Genomic DNA, 16,986 nt, shown 5'->3' on the forward strand with positions numbered 1-16,986 from the left:
AAGGCCCATCATTTGTGCACCAGTACACCAACGGCTGTTCGCTTCCTGCTATCTGTGCCTCAGACATGTAGCTCTGCACTTCCAGTGCTGAACGGCTGCCCGTGTCTTGTGCACAGAATTTCGAAATACTTCCACACAAACGACATGATAGCAAATGATTACAATGTAGTCTGTGCACATGGGTGCACTTCCGGGAAAAACCGGCCAATTGCTGATTGAAACACGACTCATTTCGATTGCCGATTCAATCAACCGGTGCATCCCTAACTGTAATGTTGCAGCACAGTCCTGGTAGGGGAACTACTAGTATTTGATGTAATGAATGAAAAATCCAAAAATCTATAGAAGAATGTTTTGTTAATAAATAAAAGAAAAATAAACTTAGACTTAGAGAATAGTGTAAGCGTGGTTTCCTTACAGTGCTTCAGGCTGTAGGATCCCTGAATGACTAAAGAAACATTATCAGCACCTGCTTCTCTTGTCTTTCACCACCCATTGCTACTTACACACCTTCGGAAATAAGTGAGGTTAGAATAGCTAAATATGTGGGAGAGGGCTGCTATTTTCAGTGATACAATTTTGTAATGAATTTTAATTTATTCACCATTTACTTTTATTTGCCATCAGACTAGATGCTTATGCTTATTGTACATATAAAATACAGGTTATTTAAATTATATTCATAATGGTGACCAAACAGTACAATAAGTGTAACATGTTTACATCTACCAATGGCTTCATACAGATCACACACACACACACACACACACATATTGGGTTCATTGGGCACCAGACACTAGGAAAATACAAGTATTAGATTGGGACTCTGTATCAGCAGAAACTCAACTCAATCCTCGGACTGAATCGGGGGCACAGCAAAACCGGATCGGGACATAGACGCTACATAAAACCGCTATATCCATGCAAACCCATCGTTGAGTTATATTGATTAATGGACAGAAAAAAAGACACAGAAAGGTCACATATTATAACTCTTCCAATGTAAACTCTTTTATTTGGTTTAGTAGTGCATCATATGTCATCAGAACATTACCCATTACTGAACCCATGTATCCCAACATCAAGCTGACATAGTCAGCCAGTTACAACTTGAATTACAAAAACCTTACTCCAACAACGATGTTGCCCTCACAGCTCCTCATGTTTAGGCACTTTATCATCCTCATTTACTATGATGTTCAGTTCGTCTTCAGTTATCTTTCCATCTGCATTGCGATCTTGCTTTTTGAACATGTCCTTTAGAATGACTTCACTGTCTACTCCTGGATGGAGGCGGCCCCTGCCTTCAGCCACCTGCAGCTTAATGAATGCTGAAAACTGCAGAAGAGAACAACATAAAAACAATTGGTGATCAAACATAACAAACAGTACGACCATGTCACGTCGTATAAATCACATACTGTAGGTGTGTTGCTCTTTTGTTGATTGCATCCATTGCCCTCAGTATGGATGAATGCGATCGAAATGAAGTGGCAAACAGGAAATCATTATAATAAAGTCTGAGTATATTGAATATATAAGTTTTTTTTTTTCTTTCTTTCAGTCAGTTGTTTTTTTAATTTAAAATTCAACTGATGGTGACTGATGTGCTTCAGGTGTGTGTCGATCAGTTTTTTTGTTTGTTTGTTTGTTTGTTTTGTTACTGCTTATTTCGAAATAACTTAACATAAATCACATCCAACTTTTTATCCTATCATTGATGCATGTTTCTTTGTTATTCATTTGAGTTTGACTTTAAAATAGAAATTCCCTTATTAACTAGTTGCTTATTAGCATGCATACTTCTAGCATTTGGCTGTTTATAAGTACTTTGAAAGCATATATAATGCCTTATTCTGCATGAAGCTGTTTTAAATCCCTTAGTATTATCACATACCTACCTCACATAACTTAACAACTCACACATTATTAATAAGCTGCAAATTAGGAATTTGAATTTGTAGTTAATAGCGAGTAAATATTGAAAAATGGTCGAATAGTCCTGCATATTGACATGTTTGTAGTTGTAAACAGTGTTCATTTTTACAGCAGATTTAGATTTTGTTTTAGTCTGTAGAATAAAATTCAAATGTATTTTTTGTCATGTTCTAGTCATCTGAATTGTTTTAGTCTTAGTCTAGTTTTAGTCAACTAAATTTACAGTACATGAAGTCAACTAAAACCTAATGGGTTTAGTTACAGTGTAATGTATTTATTAGGCATTTCACTAAAATTTCTAAACTCATTATGAATTCCTGGAGAAAACATCTGGTAATATGAATGATTTGAACATGCAATAAAGACTAATTTGACACATACAGTAACGTCTTTATCTCAAAATTAAATAAAACCACTTCTAATAAAGAAACAAGAACATGGTCCTCTTTTAAAACACCAAATGAAATGCTGGTTATATAATGTGTATCATTTATAACAACTTGAATACAACATCCTTCATTCTTATAAGCAGACATACTTATATAAATTAAAATTAGATTAATCCTATTTAGGGTTAATAAAGTGAATCATTCCTCTCTCTCTCTCTCTTGTGGATTAATTAATAATAATGACAAAAAGAGCAAGCACCAGTATCCAAATTTCTATTCTTGAGAATGATGAGCACAAAAAAAACTTTAATGATTCAGTTCCTTCTGGAGGAGACAGAGGTCCATGTGGGGATGCTTATTATTTAATAATGTGTAAATATTTTGTGGACAGACAATGTGTATGTGGTTATATTTTTTTCTATTGACTATGATCAAGAGTACTACTTCTAGAAACAGAAATGATAATAGTAATAAAACAATTAGGTTTCACAAAGTAAGAATAAACATTGAATTCAAGAAAAATGTTCAGTCATCTTATAAAAAGGAAGCCATCTAGCAGTCTTTTTAACTAATAAAAAGTTTAGTATCACGATATTCTTGAAAAAAATTGGATTTCATATTATAATAAAATAAATAAATACATATATATATATATATATAAACCTGGATGTGATTTGGCATTTCTTTATATTTACACAGTTTACTAATGCTGCTCAAATGTACCATTAATGTAGGCTATTTTATACAAATTTAATTGATGTAAATGACAAAAACCAAGTTTAAGGCAGATGTCTCTACTAATTTTCACAGAATAAAAGCAGCAGATGTTATAAATAACAAGTTAACAATGTTATTGAATAAAATATATTAAAATGTTATTCCAGGACATAGGCCTATTCTTATAGGCTACACAGACAAAACAGTTTATACATTTTCTTCTATTTTACACATTTTAGTAGTAAAGCAAGTTCTCTTTTTTAAAATAATAATAATAAAAACATGGAATAAACTGTGAACAGAAAGCGAGTAATGGACTCAACATTAGGCTACTAAAAATGTCAATTTAATCTTGCAAAAACTCCTGTAATAAAAAATCACAGAATGTCTGTTGTTTATGATGAATTCAGTGCTTGCAAATACACCGCTTTTATTATTATTGCAGTTAGATGTTCAAATAGCTGCAGTACTCTGACCTTGACAGAAGGAAAATTGTGTATTAATTAATTATAATAATTATCCCTTGCTTTTAATTTTGAGTCTGTGCTGCCTGTCTTTGTCTGAGATTGTACGTCAACTCTGGTGTTACCTGTGCTCTGTATTCCCTAGTGGTGGGCAGAGCGAGGCTTCATGAAACACAGAAACAGTCTAAGCAAATGTGCAGAGGCTTCTAAATAATTCAACACCCATCTCACCATTGAATTAAATTACACAATTCTTAAGTTGTTTTGTGTTGTCTAATTGAGAATACAGAATATAAAATCAGCAGATTACACCTTTAACTTGATTCAAGAGCAATGTGATTATAATATAAGGATTAGATTGTGCTTTATTGCACACTTTATGACTAGTTTTCTTTCTTTTTTTTATTAATTTATAAATAAAGGAGTTAAAAAGGGCGGGAAAAATAGAAATACACATTTAAATCAAATGGCCGAAAAAAGAAAATAAAAGTAATGTATGAAATGCTTCATACAGATTCTTTCCCCACAAAGACTGGGGGAATAATAAGTCAATGACTCGCTGAAGTGCATGAAAACTAACTATGTATTGGACCCAGAAATAACGTCTCATGTATTTTTTGGAAACGCACGTGAAACAATAACGAACGATCACAAAATGACTCATAGAAAATGCTCTTAAGCTCTAAACATCAATCATTATCGGGAAACCTGAAATCTGGCATGTTAATATTACACAAATTCTCAGAAAACCAGGTGCTTTATAATTAATAAATGTTTTATTATTGTTATTATTATTTATGCTGATTTATACTTTTAAAAACAATAATATTTTGTATGAGGCCTATATGGGTTATCATTTGAAGGACCACACAGTTCTTAATTCATCTTTTTACATAGTAAGAAGGAAATATCTTCATTGACAGTAATAAGCCAGACAGCGGAGATCATACCTCTTCCAGCGGTACCTCCCGGTCCTGGTTCATGTCCATGGCAGGAAACATCGGTTCAGGACTGTCCTGCAGCCAGATGAACAAAAATCCCTCAGGAACACCCTTTTGCAGCTGTAGTAATTCCAGCTCAAACAGCAACACTGCATTACTGGGTACACCCGACGCTGCAGAAACAGAGAGAGACAGACAGGAGATCAGGGAAACCTGGCACATCTAACAGATCAAAAGCTAGAGGATATAATACTTTAAAAAGAAAAAAAGAAGCATGTTTGTGCAATCAGTTTGTATAAGTTTAAATGGGGAAAACTCCTGGTAAGTTTTCAGTTTGAGGAAAGTTCTGAAGGATGAGGACTGTAATCAAGGTAAAGATGATTACAGTGGTACACAGGAGTCATACATTGGGCACGCAGGAGTCTAATGTTATCGATGTGCAATCAAACCATGTGTGTGCTTTCACACAGTGATCACTATAACATCATTTTTTTAACAAATTTCTGTATATTCGTGTAGACATCAAAATCCATGCTCTGCGAGTGTTTATAATAGATTCTGGCTAAAGAAGTATGTGAGGGTCAATAGTGTAACCCTTGGTGAATTTCTATAAAAATGGGTGTTAATTTATATTTTGTTATTTTATGTATCTTGCATTGCAAGTGTTTACACTGTTAGAGAAATATTTACATGTTCATGTCAGAAGTTAGTTTATTTTAACATAACTGGTTGTAAAACAGCTTAATTCTGCCTCATGTGAGTTATGCCACATGTGATTGTCCTGTGCTTATGTCAGTCAAGAAAGTGTATTTTTTGGGGTAAAAGCAAGTGTGTACATTATCAGCATGATAACAGATAATGCAGCATTAAATATAGTCTAAAGTGTAAGTAGCATAGTATTCTGTTGTGGTGCTGTCAATGTAATGCATGATTGCTATTTCAGTGAATTTTAGGAAAGGAACTTTAATAAAGTTCATCACTTATGTGGTCAGATTTAACAGCATCAAAGGTGATTTAAAATGATTGCTGTTGATCAATGGTGGGGGTCAGCCTTGTCATGTGACACGCTGTATAAACTGATATAGGCTTTTGTTTTATTAATTTTTCTGATTTTGTATTTAATGTGAATTTAATACAAAATATTATTTAAGTTACTAATTATAACACTTTCATTGTACAGAGAGCAAAAACAAATTACATTTTCAAAAAACATTTCAAACAAAAACTCTTATAATCACTGAAGCTGTTTACACTGTGTAATATCTTACTTGCATCATCTGAACGACTCTGACTGGCCATTGCACTAATAAGCCATTAGCAATTAGTTATAAAGCGCAGCGCTGAAAAAAACATCTGTCTCTGGCTCACCGATTTGAATGTAGCAGCTACTGATGTGCCACATTGAACGATCTGATCATGCTGGTGTAATTGTATCAAATAGAAAAATATAATTTAGCTAGTTTTTGACTTGTGGAAGCTGCATTCAAAATCCACTTGGCTCAAGAATCTGAGGAATCAGAGCCGTCTCGGTCCGAATGGGCATGACACCTCAATCAATCAATCAATCACCTTTATTTATATAGTGCTTTAAACAAAATACATTGCGCCAAAGCACTGAACAACATTCATTTGGAAAACAGTGTCTCAATAATGCAAAATGATAGTTAAAGGCAGTTCATCATTGAATTCAGTTATGTCATCTCTGTTCAGTTGAAATAGTGTCTGTTTTAATTTGCAATCAAGTCAATGATATCGCTGTAGATGAAGTGACCCCAACTAAGCAAGCCAGAGGCGACAGCGGCAAGGAACCGAAACTCCATCGGTGACAGAATGGAGAAAAAAACCTTGGGAGAAACCAGGCTCAGTTGGGGGGGCAGTTCTCCTCTGACCAGACGAAACCAGTAGTTCAATTCCAGGCTGCAGCAAAGTCAGATTGTGCAGAAGAATCATCTGTTTCCTGTGGTCTTGTCCTGGTGGTCCTCTGAGACAAGGTCTTTACAGGGGATCTGTATCTGGGGCTCTAGTTGTCCTGGTCTCCGCTTTCTTTCAGGGCAGTAGAGGTCCTTTCTAGGTGCTGATCCACCATCTGGTCTGGATACGTACTGGATCCGGGCGACTGCAGTGACCCTCTGATCTGGACACAGACTGGATCTGGTGGCCACGGTGACCTCGGAACAAGAGAGAAACAGACAAATATTAGCGTAGATGCCATTCTTCTAATGATGTAGAAAGTACGGTGTTATGTGAAGTGTTCCGGTTCCAGTTTACCTAATTAATGCAGCCTAAAAATCCTTTAACGGATTTGGATATTAAAAGCATATTAGTATGTTATGTGTATGCCAGGTTAAATAGATGGGTCTTTAATCTAGATTTAAACTGCAAGAGTGTGTCTGCCTCCCGAACAATGTTAGGTAGGTTATTCCAGAGTTTAGGCGCCAAATAGGAAAAGGATCTGCCGCCCGCAGTTGATTTTGATATTCTAGGTATTATCAAATTGCCTGAGTTTTGAGAACGTAGCGGAAGTAGAGGAGTATAATGTAAAAGGAGCTCATTCAAATACTGAGGTGCTAAACCATTCAGGGCTTTATAAGTAATAAGCAATATTTTAAAATCTATACGATGTTTGATAGGGAGCCAGTGCAGTGTGGACAGGACCGGGCTAATATGGCCATACTTCCTGGTTCTAGTAAGAACTCTTGCTGCTGCATTTTGGACTAGCTGTAGTTTGTTTACCAAGCGTGCAGAACAACCACCCAATAAAGCATTACAGTAGTCTAACCTTGAAGTCATAAATGCATGGATTAACATTTCTGCATTTGACATTGAGAGCATAGGCCGTAATTTAGATATATTTTTGAGATGGAAAAATGCAGTTTTACAAATGCTAGAAACGTGGCTTTCTAAGGAAAGATTGCGATCAAGTAGCACACCTAGGTTCCTAACTGATGACGAAGAATTGACAGAGCAACCATCAAGTCTTAGACAGTGTTCTAGGTTATTACAAGTAGAGTTTTTAGGCCCTATGATTAACACCTCTGTTTTTTCTGAATTTAGCAGTAAGAAATTACTCGTCATCCAATTTTTTATATCGACTATGCATTCCATTAGTTTTTCAAATTGGTGTGTTTCACCGGGCTGCGAGGAAATATAGAGCTGCGTATCATCAGCATAACAGTGAAAGCTAACACCATGTTTCCTGATGATATCTCCCAAGGGTAACATATAAAGCGTGAAGAGTAGCGGCCCTAGAACTGAGCCTTGAGGTACTCCATACTGCACTTGTGATCGATATGATACATCTTCATTCACTGCTACGAACTGATGGCGTTCATATAAGTACGATTTAAACCATGCTAATGCACTTCCACTGATGCCAACAAAGTGTTCAAGTCTATGCAAAAGAATGTTGTGGTCAATTGTGTCAAACGCAGCACTAAGATCCAATAAAACTAATAGAGAGATACACCCACGATCAGATGATAAGAGCAGATCATTTGTAACTCTAAGGAGAGCAGTCTCAGTACTATGATACGGTCTAAATCCTGACTGGAAATCCTCACATATACCATTTTTCTCTAAGAAGGAATATAATTGTGAGGATACCACCTTTTCTAGTATCTTGGACAGAAAAGGGAGATTCGAGATTGGTCTATAATTAACTAGTTCTCTGGGGTCAAGTTGTGGCTTTTTTATGAGAGGCTTAATAACAGCCAGTTTGAAGGTTTTGGGGACATATCCTAATGACAATGAGGAATTAATAATAGTCAGAAGAGGACCTATGACTTCTGGAAGCACCTCTTTTAAGAGCTTAGATGGTATAGGGTCTAACATACATGTTGTAAGTTTAGATGATTTAACAAGTTTATACAATTCTTCCTCTCCTATAGTAGAGAATGAGTGGAACTGTTCCTCAGGGGGTCTATAGTGCACTGTCTGATGCTAAACTGTAGCTGACGGCTGAATGGTTGCAATTTTATCTCTAATAGTATCGATTTTAGAAGTAAAGTAGTTCATAAAGTCATTACTGCTGTGGTGTTGGGAAATGTCAACACTTGTTGAGGCTTTATTTTTCGTTAATTTAGCCACTGTATTGAATAAATACCTGGGGTTATGTTTGTTTTCTTCTAAAAGAGAAGAAAAGTAATCAGATCTAGCAGTTTTTAATGCTTTTCTGTAGGATATGCTACTTTCCCGCCAAGCAGGCACGTGCACAGGTAGGGCTCAACCTGTGCAGAGCACATGCCCTTACACTGCGAAGTGCCCTTTTTTTAGTGGTGTTTTTTTTTTATTATTATTATTATTTTTTTTATCAATGCTATTGGTTACCCTTTACGCCTGTCTGTCTGTTTTACAAATATTTAGCAAATTAAAGTTCTTAAAACGAGCTTCTGTAAATCTTATTCGATCCTCAAGCTGTCAGTAAGCTGATAACTCCCCCCCCCCTATATTCATTGAACCAACTGAAGTTCCACAGCAGCCGCACAGTAGACAACAGCTGAGCTGAACAAAGTTTTGCGAAGGGTAAATAAATATCTTGTTTGAATAAGTACTACTAAACACTATGTATATAAAGGCTCATATTTTATTTATTTGATGTCTGACTGACATGTGGGATGTCGCCTGAGAGAGAGGGCTAGCATTTGCCATCTAGTCATAGCCAATACATAGCCAACAATTAAATAGCCCGTGCATACAGTAGCATTTCATCTTTTATAAAATGCGATTTTGGCAAAATGCATTTAACACAGGAAAAACTGAGCGCTCCGTCTATATAGCTACAAAAACTAGTTTGTAACCTGTAACTGTTAGATGAAAACGTAATGTGATGCCGGCAGCGGCAGGCGCTGTCGCCGTTTTAATGGCGGACAAAAAAAAAAAATCACATTTGCAGACATTTGCTGGTCAAAAACTATATATTGATAAGTAATACAACAACATATAATTTGTTTGTACCATCGGAAAATCATAACAGGTGCGCCCCCCGCTGTTTCATACTGGAACTTACACAAAGCGACGAGGGATCCTCGTCACCTAGATAACATATTTCTAAGAAATTTCTTCTTTGATTTATGATTGCTGATACACTTAATTTATTAACATTTAGTATATCATGTTATGGTATACTCTCCGTTCGTCCTCACGTGTATAAAATGTTGTAAAACATGGTTTTACCACAGTAATGTAGTAGTAACTAAAAAAAAATATAGCTGCAAGCAGCGATGGCGGGCTCAAGCCACCAATGCCATCGCCACCCCGGTGGCATCAGGTAAACTGTGCCCAGCGGGCACATGCATTCACAATATCCCTCTGGCAGTGAGGTTTTAAAGGATACGGCAGTTAAAGGGTTAATCCGAATCATCTAGACTTTAAAATCACATTCACAGAACAATATATATATTAGTAACACTGTACAATAAGATTTCATTTATAAACATTATGTTAACATGAACAATATTTATATAGCATTCATTCATGTCAGTTAATATTCCAAACTTAAACATGAAAACATTGTTTTATTGTGATTTTTTTCCAAGTACATTTTACCAATTCCAAACCATATAAATCTTAATAACTACCATTATTTTTTATTTAATCATTTATGAGTGCTATACAATAGTCCAGGAAAGCTGGAAGAGAAAAACTCCTTATATTCATGTGTGCAGAATTATTAGGCATGTTTTCTTTTACAGATGAAATGCGCTAAAATAGACTTTTAACTCAAACTGTAAGGTCGAAAATTATGAAATACCCATGAGAAATATCAAACACAAATGCAATACAGAAATGGATAAGTTAAGACTTGACCATTGTACAAAAAATACTGACTGGGTCATGAGGTCAGAAAAGAAGAAGAAAAAAGCAGGTCAAGAAGAACTGACAAAAAGAATTGCAAAATAATTAGTAATTAATGTGAAGATTAATTTTTAGTCAATTCTGCAAGACAGACTTTTCAGGAAAGGAGGTGGAATAAAAATGAGCTCCTAAATCTTAATCCTGGATTCTGGAAGATATATTCCTCAAACCATCGAACAAGAGGAGGTGGTGCTGGTCCTTCACGAGTCACTCTAATCTGTGCATAAAGCCTATATATAAAGACTTAATATATAGTATTTCACAATACTTCATGGTATTCTAATTAAATCATTTTTTGGAATCTTAAGTCTCTCAGAGTCCGACACCGAGTAATTCTGGAGACTCCAGGAAAGTGGCAGTTCTGTAAAATGTTGGCGCTGGAGACTAAATGCACCCTGATAGTTTCACACCTAATTCACTTAACACACACACACACACACACACACACACACACACATTACCCACAGTGACAGTGGGACTGAGTGACATCAGATGTATGATAGTTTTTTTTTAATTTTCTATCATCCATATAGTGTTGTATAGTCATGAAACTATGGTCATGAGACCAGTCATTCTGAGGAAATATGCCTCAGAATGACTGGTCTTCTATGTGTACATTTTTTTTTTTTTTAAAGTGTTTAGAAGCTGCACTTTAAAAAAATAAAAAGACATTTACTGGTTCCTTTTTTACTATTATTTCAAAAAACATCACGGCAAAACCATTCAAGCTATCCAAAATTCATTCACACCTATTCTGTAAGATTAATTCTTTAAACAGTGGTAAAAGAGGATGTGGTGCTGATCCTTCAAGAGTCACTCAAAACGTATCTGTCCATAAAGCCTATAAAGAATTATTCTTAATATACAGTTCAAAATACTTCAGCTTGTTATTCTAATTAAGTGAGGGTCATTTTATCAGTAAAATATATACAATTCATTTTTTTTGAAAGATTTCTATAAATGATTTAAATCATACTCGTTTCTACAATAATTATTTAAAAGTAATCCTATAGCTCCCTCTGGTGGCCATTATAGGTATTAAGAATTGCAAGCTTGATTTATAAGTTATGATAGTTTAAATTTTATGCTGGCTCTTGAAAGTGATAAAGCTATGAAACTTACTGTGCTTCCTTCAAATGAGGACTTCTACTTATATAAAAAATTATGAAGATTTAGAATGAAAAATTGTAAAGATATAGTAAAATAACTATTGTATTTTTTTTATGTTACTTTAATAAATCTCTATGGCAACACCATTTAAGCTATCCTAAACCCATTCACAATTTAACATCTCAGTATATTGGCATCATGTTGAAAAAGGAGTATGGAGTAGTATGAGTAGGAGTATGAATTCATTTGCAGGCTTTATCATAAATCCACAATAAAATTTCTGAGTTCTGTATCAATCTGTGTTGTTGTTTGTTTATTTTTATCTTTTATTTTTCATAGGAAGATAACTTACTCTCATTTTTAATAAATGTGCTTATAAACCAAGGACAAGCTATTTATAGCTGTATTTATAAACTGCTTACTACTGACTATTAATATTGGGACAAGGCTTTATAAAGCATGAACTGACTATTTAATAATGAGTGCAGTTATTATAAAGTGTTATCAATGAATTTGCTAATGTTAACAAATTAGACATTATTTTACAGTGTTATCAAATCCTTAAATGACTCATAAGCATTTGTGAAAGTTCTGCTTGTATTACAGCTTAGTATTGATCTGTGAGCTGAACAGATTTACTGTTACATCCATGAGATTATGTAAATTAAAATAAATATAATGTCACAGGATGTCATAGGTCAGTATCAAATGAGTTTGAAATTATTATTTGCAGCACAAATAAGGTTTTTTTAGGATTTTTAAAAATCCCTAAAACTGTCAGAAAAAGGTTAAGGCCTAAGCTATTTCTATGTGAGTGGCTAATTTTATTTTTGTTTTTATAATTGTAATACACAAACTATGAAATTATACAAAATGTATAAAAAGATAAATAAATAAATACGCACACATTAAAAAAGCAGCCAAGTCGAATGAGTTTCCTTTTTTATATAGATTAAAATTGAAGACAGAAGCAAGTGGTAAATGTGGTCACTTTAATATTCAAATCCAGTAGGTCCAGTTTATGTTCACGTGGCTGTTTTCGTTTATAGTCGCCAAGCTATTATGTGTTTTGAAATAATCTTGTCCGTTATGTGTTCGTTCGTACGACGAAAGACAGAAACCTGCAGCTCAAGAGATATATGTTATTCTGCCAGTCGCGCTTTCAAATAGTCTTGCACACTTAAACAGGTCACAAACACCTGCATTTAGCTCTTGTTGTGTTACAATGGGTTTATTGTGTGCATTTGTGGTAATATTTTATTTAAAAAAGCTCTTAAACAAGAATAAATTCGTTTGTTTTGAGCTGGACACTGTACGCGCTGATCGGAGGCGGTGATTTCAGATAGGCAGCTGCAAATATTTCATTTTCACACAAACAGTTCAAAAACATCTTAATTTAGCTCTTGGTGTGTTCTAATTGGTTGATTGTGTGATATCGCTGTAATAATTTATTTTTAAAAGCTTTAAAACAGGAATAAATTCGTTTTCTCTGAGCTCTTTACTCCAGACGCCCGTGATCACAGCGGTGATTCATCTCTCCTATTTCTCACGTATCTCTGGCCAGAAATAATTTATCCATGAGCCCTGAACCGGTAATAATCAGATATGTTGGTTTAGCTTGTCAGTGTGAATTAAATCTAAGTATTTGTTTGTATTTTTAACCGATTTAAAAGTGAAAGTAAAAGTCCGGGAATTGAACCTGTAGGGGCGCTATTTCTCTCAGACAATGGAAGTCTGAAGCACATATACTCAAACAGAGGGACAGAGTGAGATGAGATGTCTGACAGTTTTTTTAATTTTCTGTTATCCATACAGTGTTGTAAAGTTGTGAAACTATGCATATTTCCTCAGAATGACTTTTTCATCTGTATGAAAAAATTATTTGACGTGTTTGGAAGCTGCAATTTAAAAATACAATAATGATTCCCTTTGTAAGGTCATTTAAAAAAATCACCACGGCAAAACCATTCAAGCTATCCAAAATCCATTCACAATTTAAGTTCCTATCAGAAATACTGATGTGTGTTCAGAGTTTTGTGAAATTCTAAGTATGTTATTTGCCTCAAAATCACCTGAGAAGTATTCCAGTTTGACATGTTGCCACGGCAACAATTTTTTAGATATCAATATCCCCCTTGCAGATTTATATCGGCTGTGTTTTAACATTATTCTGATGAAGTTTGAAGCAAATCGAGTAATAATAAGATGCTGAATTCAAATCATTTTGAAAATGACACACTTCCTTCTGCCAGTTGGTGGCGCTATAACTTTGACTCCTAATAGTCACATATATGCGATCGACATCATACAACGAATAATCTGATGAAGTTTGATTAAAATCAGGAAATGTATGTGGATGGTATTAGACACTTCCTGTTTCTCATTTCTCGCCATAATTTCAACGCCTCGCCACGAGCAAACCGTTCGAGATATCAAAAATCCCCTGGCAATTTTTCATCCCCAGTGTCTTGAGATCATGTTGACCGAGTTTGGCGGCAATCGAGAAAAAAACCTATGACAAGTATTTCAAATTCCAGAGCATGCGCTTTTTACATAACTCTAAATAGCTGACTTCCTGTTGGGTGGAGCCTATGACATGCAATACGAAAGTTGTTCGGCACGATGAGATCTATATGTGTACTGAGTTTCATATGAATATGTGCAAGTATGTGTGAGCTATACATCAACATTTATGACTGTGTTCCAGGGGGCGCCGTAGAGCCCCTGTGCCACGCCCGGGTCCCAGCCTCTGCAGGCTCCTAAAGGCCACAGATTCCAAAGTGTGCGCAAATTTTCAAGAGTTTTTGAGTATGTTAAGGACCCCACAAGCCCCCACAACTTTGACGAAAAATTTCAATACTAAACCCTAAATAGCCAACTTCCTGTTGGGCGGAGCCCATGATATGCAATACAAAAGTTGTTTGGATTGATGAGATTTATATGTGTACCGAGTTTCATACGTCTACGAGCAAGAATGTATGATATATGGCCCTCCATATTCCAGGGGGCGCTGTAGAGCCCCTGTGCCACGCCCGTGTATCAGTCTCTGCCCGGCCCTAATGGCCGCAGGTTCCAATCTGTGTGCCAATTTTCAAGACTTTTTAAGCACGTTAAGGGCCCCAAAAGCCCCCGAGACGTTGGAAAAAAAAAAAATAATAATAATAATAATAATAATAATAATAAAAAATAATCCTAAGGAAAACAATAGGCCTCTCGCCCTTTGGGCTTGAGCCCTAATAATAATAATAATAAACGGAGCAATTCCAAGAGGGTCCTCACACCATCGGTGCTCGGGCCCTAATAAACGGAGCAATTCCAAGAGGGTCCTCACACCATCGGTGCTCGGGCCCTAAATATAGCTGCAAGCAGCGATGGCGGGCTCAAGCCACCAATGCCATCACCACCCCGGTGGCATCAGGTAAACTGTGCCCAGCGGGCACATGCATTCACAATATCCCTCTGGCAGTGAGGTTTTAAAGGATAGAGGGGAGCGTAGAGGGGAGCGTGCATTTGCAGTGGCTGGGCCACGACTCTGGAATACCCTGCCTTTAGAGATCAGACTGGCCCCTTCCTTGTCTATTTTTAAATCTTTGCTAAAAACTTTTTTATTTTCCTTAGTGTACTGACTACTGTGTTATGCTACATTTTGAAATGGGTGGTTTTAAATTTTTTGTCTGGTCTATTTTTATGTATGTGTAATATTCTTGCTCTTATGTTAAAGCACTTTGGTCAGCCAGGAGGCTGTTGTAAATGCGCTATACAAATAAATTGAACTTGAACTTGAACTTGATATGGCAGTTAAAGGGTTAATCCGAATCATCTAGACTTTAAAATCACATTCACAGAACAATATATATATATATATATATATATATATATATATATATATATATATATATATATAACTTTAGTAACACTTTACAATAAGATTTCATTTATAAACATTATGTTAACATGAACAATATTTATATAGCATTCATTCATGTCAGTTAATATTCCAAACTTAAACATTAAAACATTGTTTTATTGTGATTTTTTTCCAAGCACATTTTACCAATTCCAAACCATATCAATCTTAATAACTACCATTATTTTTTATTTAATCATTTATGAGTGCTATACAATAGTCCAGGAAAGCTGGAAGAGAAAAACAGGTCAAGAAGAACTGACAAAAGAATTGCAAAAGAATTAGGAATTAATGTGAAGATTAATTTTTAGTCAATTCTGCAAGACAGACTTTCAGGAAAGGAGGTGGAATAAAAATGGCTCCTAAATCTTAATCCCAGATTCTGGAAGATATATTCCTCAAACCATCGGACAAGAGGTGGTGGTGCTGGTCCTTCACGAGTCACTCTAATCTGTTCATTAAGCCTATATATAAAGTCTTAATATATAGTATTTCACAATACTTCATGGTATTCTAATTAAATAATTTTTTGGAATCTTAGATCTCTCAGAACCTGGCACATTGTAATTCTGAGACTCCAGGAAAGTGGCAGTTCTGTAAAATGTTGGCGCTGGAGACTAAATGCTCACTGATAGTTTCACACCTAATTCACTTAAAACACACACAAACACACACACACACAGTGACAGAGGGACAGAGTGACATCAGATGTATGTTTTTTAATTTTCTGTCATCCATATAATGTTGTATAGTCATGAAACTATGCATATTTCCTCAGAATGACTTGTCTTCTATGTGTACATTTTTTTGAAGTGTTTAGAAGCTGCACTTTTTTTTACTGGTTCCTTTTTTACTATTATTTCAAAAAATCACCACGACAAAACCATTCAAGCTATCCAAAATTCATTCACACCTGTTCTGTAAGATTAATTCTTTAAACAGTGGTAAAAGAGGATGTGGTGCTGAACCTTCAAGAGTCACTTAAAACGTATCTGTCCATAAAGCCTATAAAGAATTATTCTTAATATACAGTTCACAATACTTCAGCTTGTTATTCTAATTAAGTGAGGGTCATTTTATCAGTAAAATTCCTAAAATACATATTATTTTATTTGAAAGATTTCTATAAATTATTTAAATCATACTCGTTTCTCCAATAATTATTTAAAAGTAATCCTATAGCTCCCTCTGGTGGCCATTATAGGTACTAAGAATTGCAAGCTTGATTTATAAGTTATGATAGTTTTAATTTTATGCTGGCTCTTGAAAATGATAAAGCTATGAAACTTACTGTGCTTCCTTCAAATGAGGACTTCTACTTATATAAAAAATTATGAAGAGTTAGAATGAAAAATTTTAAAGATATAGTAAAATAACTATTGTATTTTTTATGTTACTTTAATAAATCTCTATGGCAACACCATTTAAGCTATCCTAAACCCATTCACAATTTAACATCTCAGTATATTGGCATCATGTTGAAAAAGGAGTATGGAGTAGTATGAGGAGGAGTATGAATTCATTTACAGGCTGATTTTATCATAAATCCACAATAAAATTTCTGAGTTCTGTATCAATCTGTGTTGTTGTTTGTTTATTTTTATCTTTTATTTTTCATAGGAAGATAACTGACCCTTTACTCTCCTTTTTAATAAATGTGCTTATAA

At 35.0% G+C, this 16,986-nt stretch overlaps 1 protein-coding gene across 1 annotated transcript in view; it reads right to left on the reverse strand.

Annotated features, from left to right (window-relative positions):
• Positions 1-986: 986 nt before the first annotated feature.
• fkbp10a (FKBP prolyl isomerase 10a) overlaps positions 987-16,986 on the reverse strand; it is a 31,712-nt gene continuing 15,712 nt past the window's right edge. Inside the window, exons 10-11 of the mRNA XM_052584474.1 lie at positions 4,459-4,622; positions 987-1,338 (exon numbers count right to left, since the gene is read on the reverse strand). Coding sequence (XP_052440434.1) covers positions 1,150-1,338; positions 4,459-4,622 — 353 coding nt within the window. The 3' untranslated portion in view covers positions 987-1,149. The remainder of the gene's footprint in view (positions 1,339-4,458; positions 4,623-16,986) is intronic.

This window comes from Carassius gibelio, chromosome B19 (assembly GCF_023724105.1).
Source record: "Carassius gibelio isolate Cgi1373 ecotype wild population from Czech Republic chromosome B19, carGib1.2-hapl.c, whole genome shotgun sequence".
NCBI classification, from domain to species: Eukaryota; Metazoa; Chordata; class Actinopteri; order Cypriniformes; family Cyprinidae; genus Carassius; species Carassius gibelio.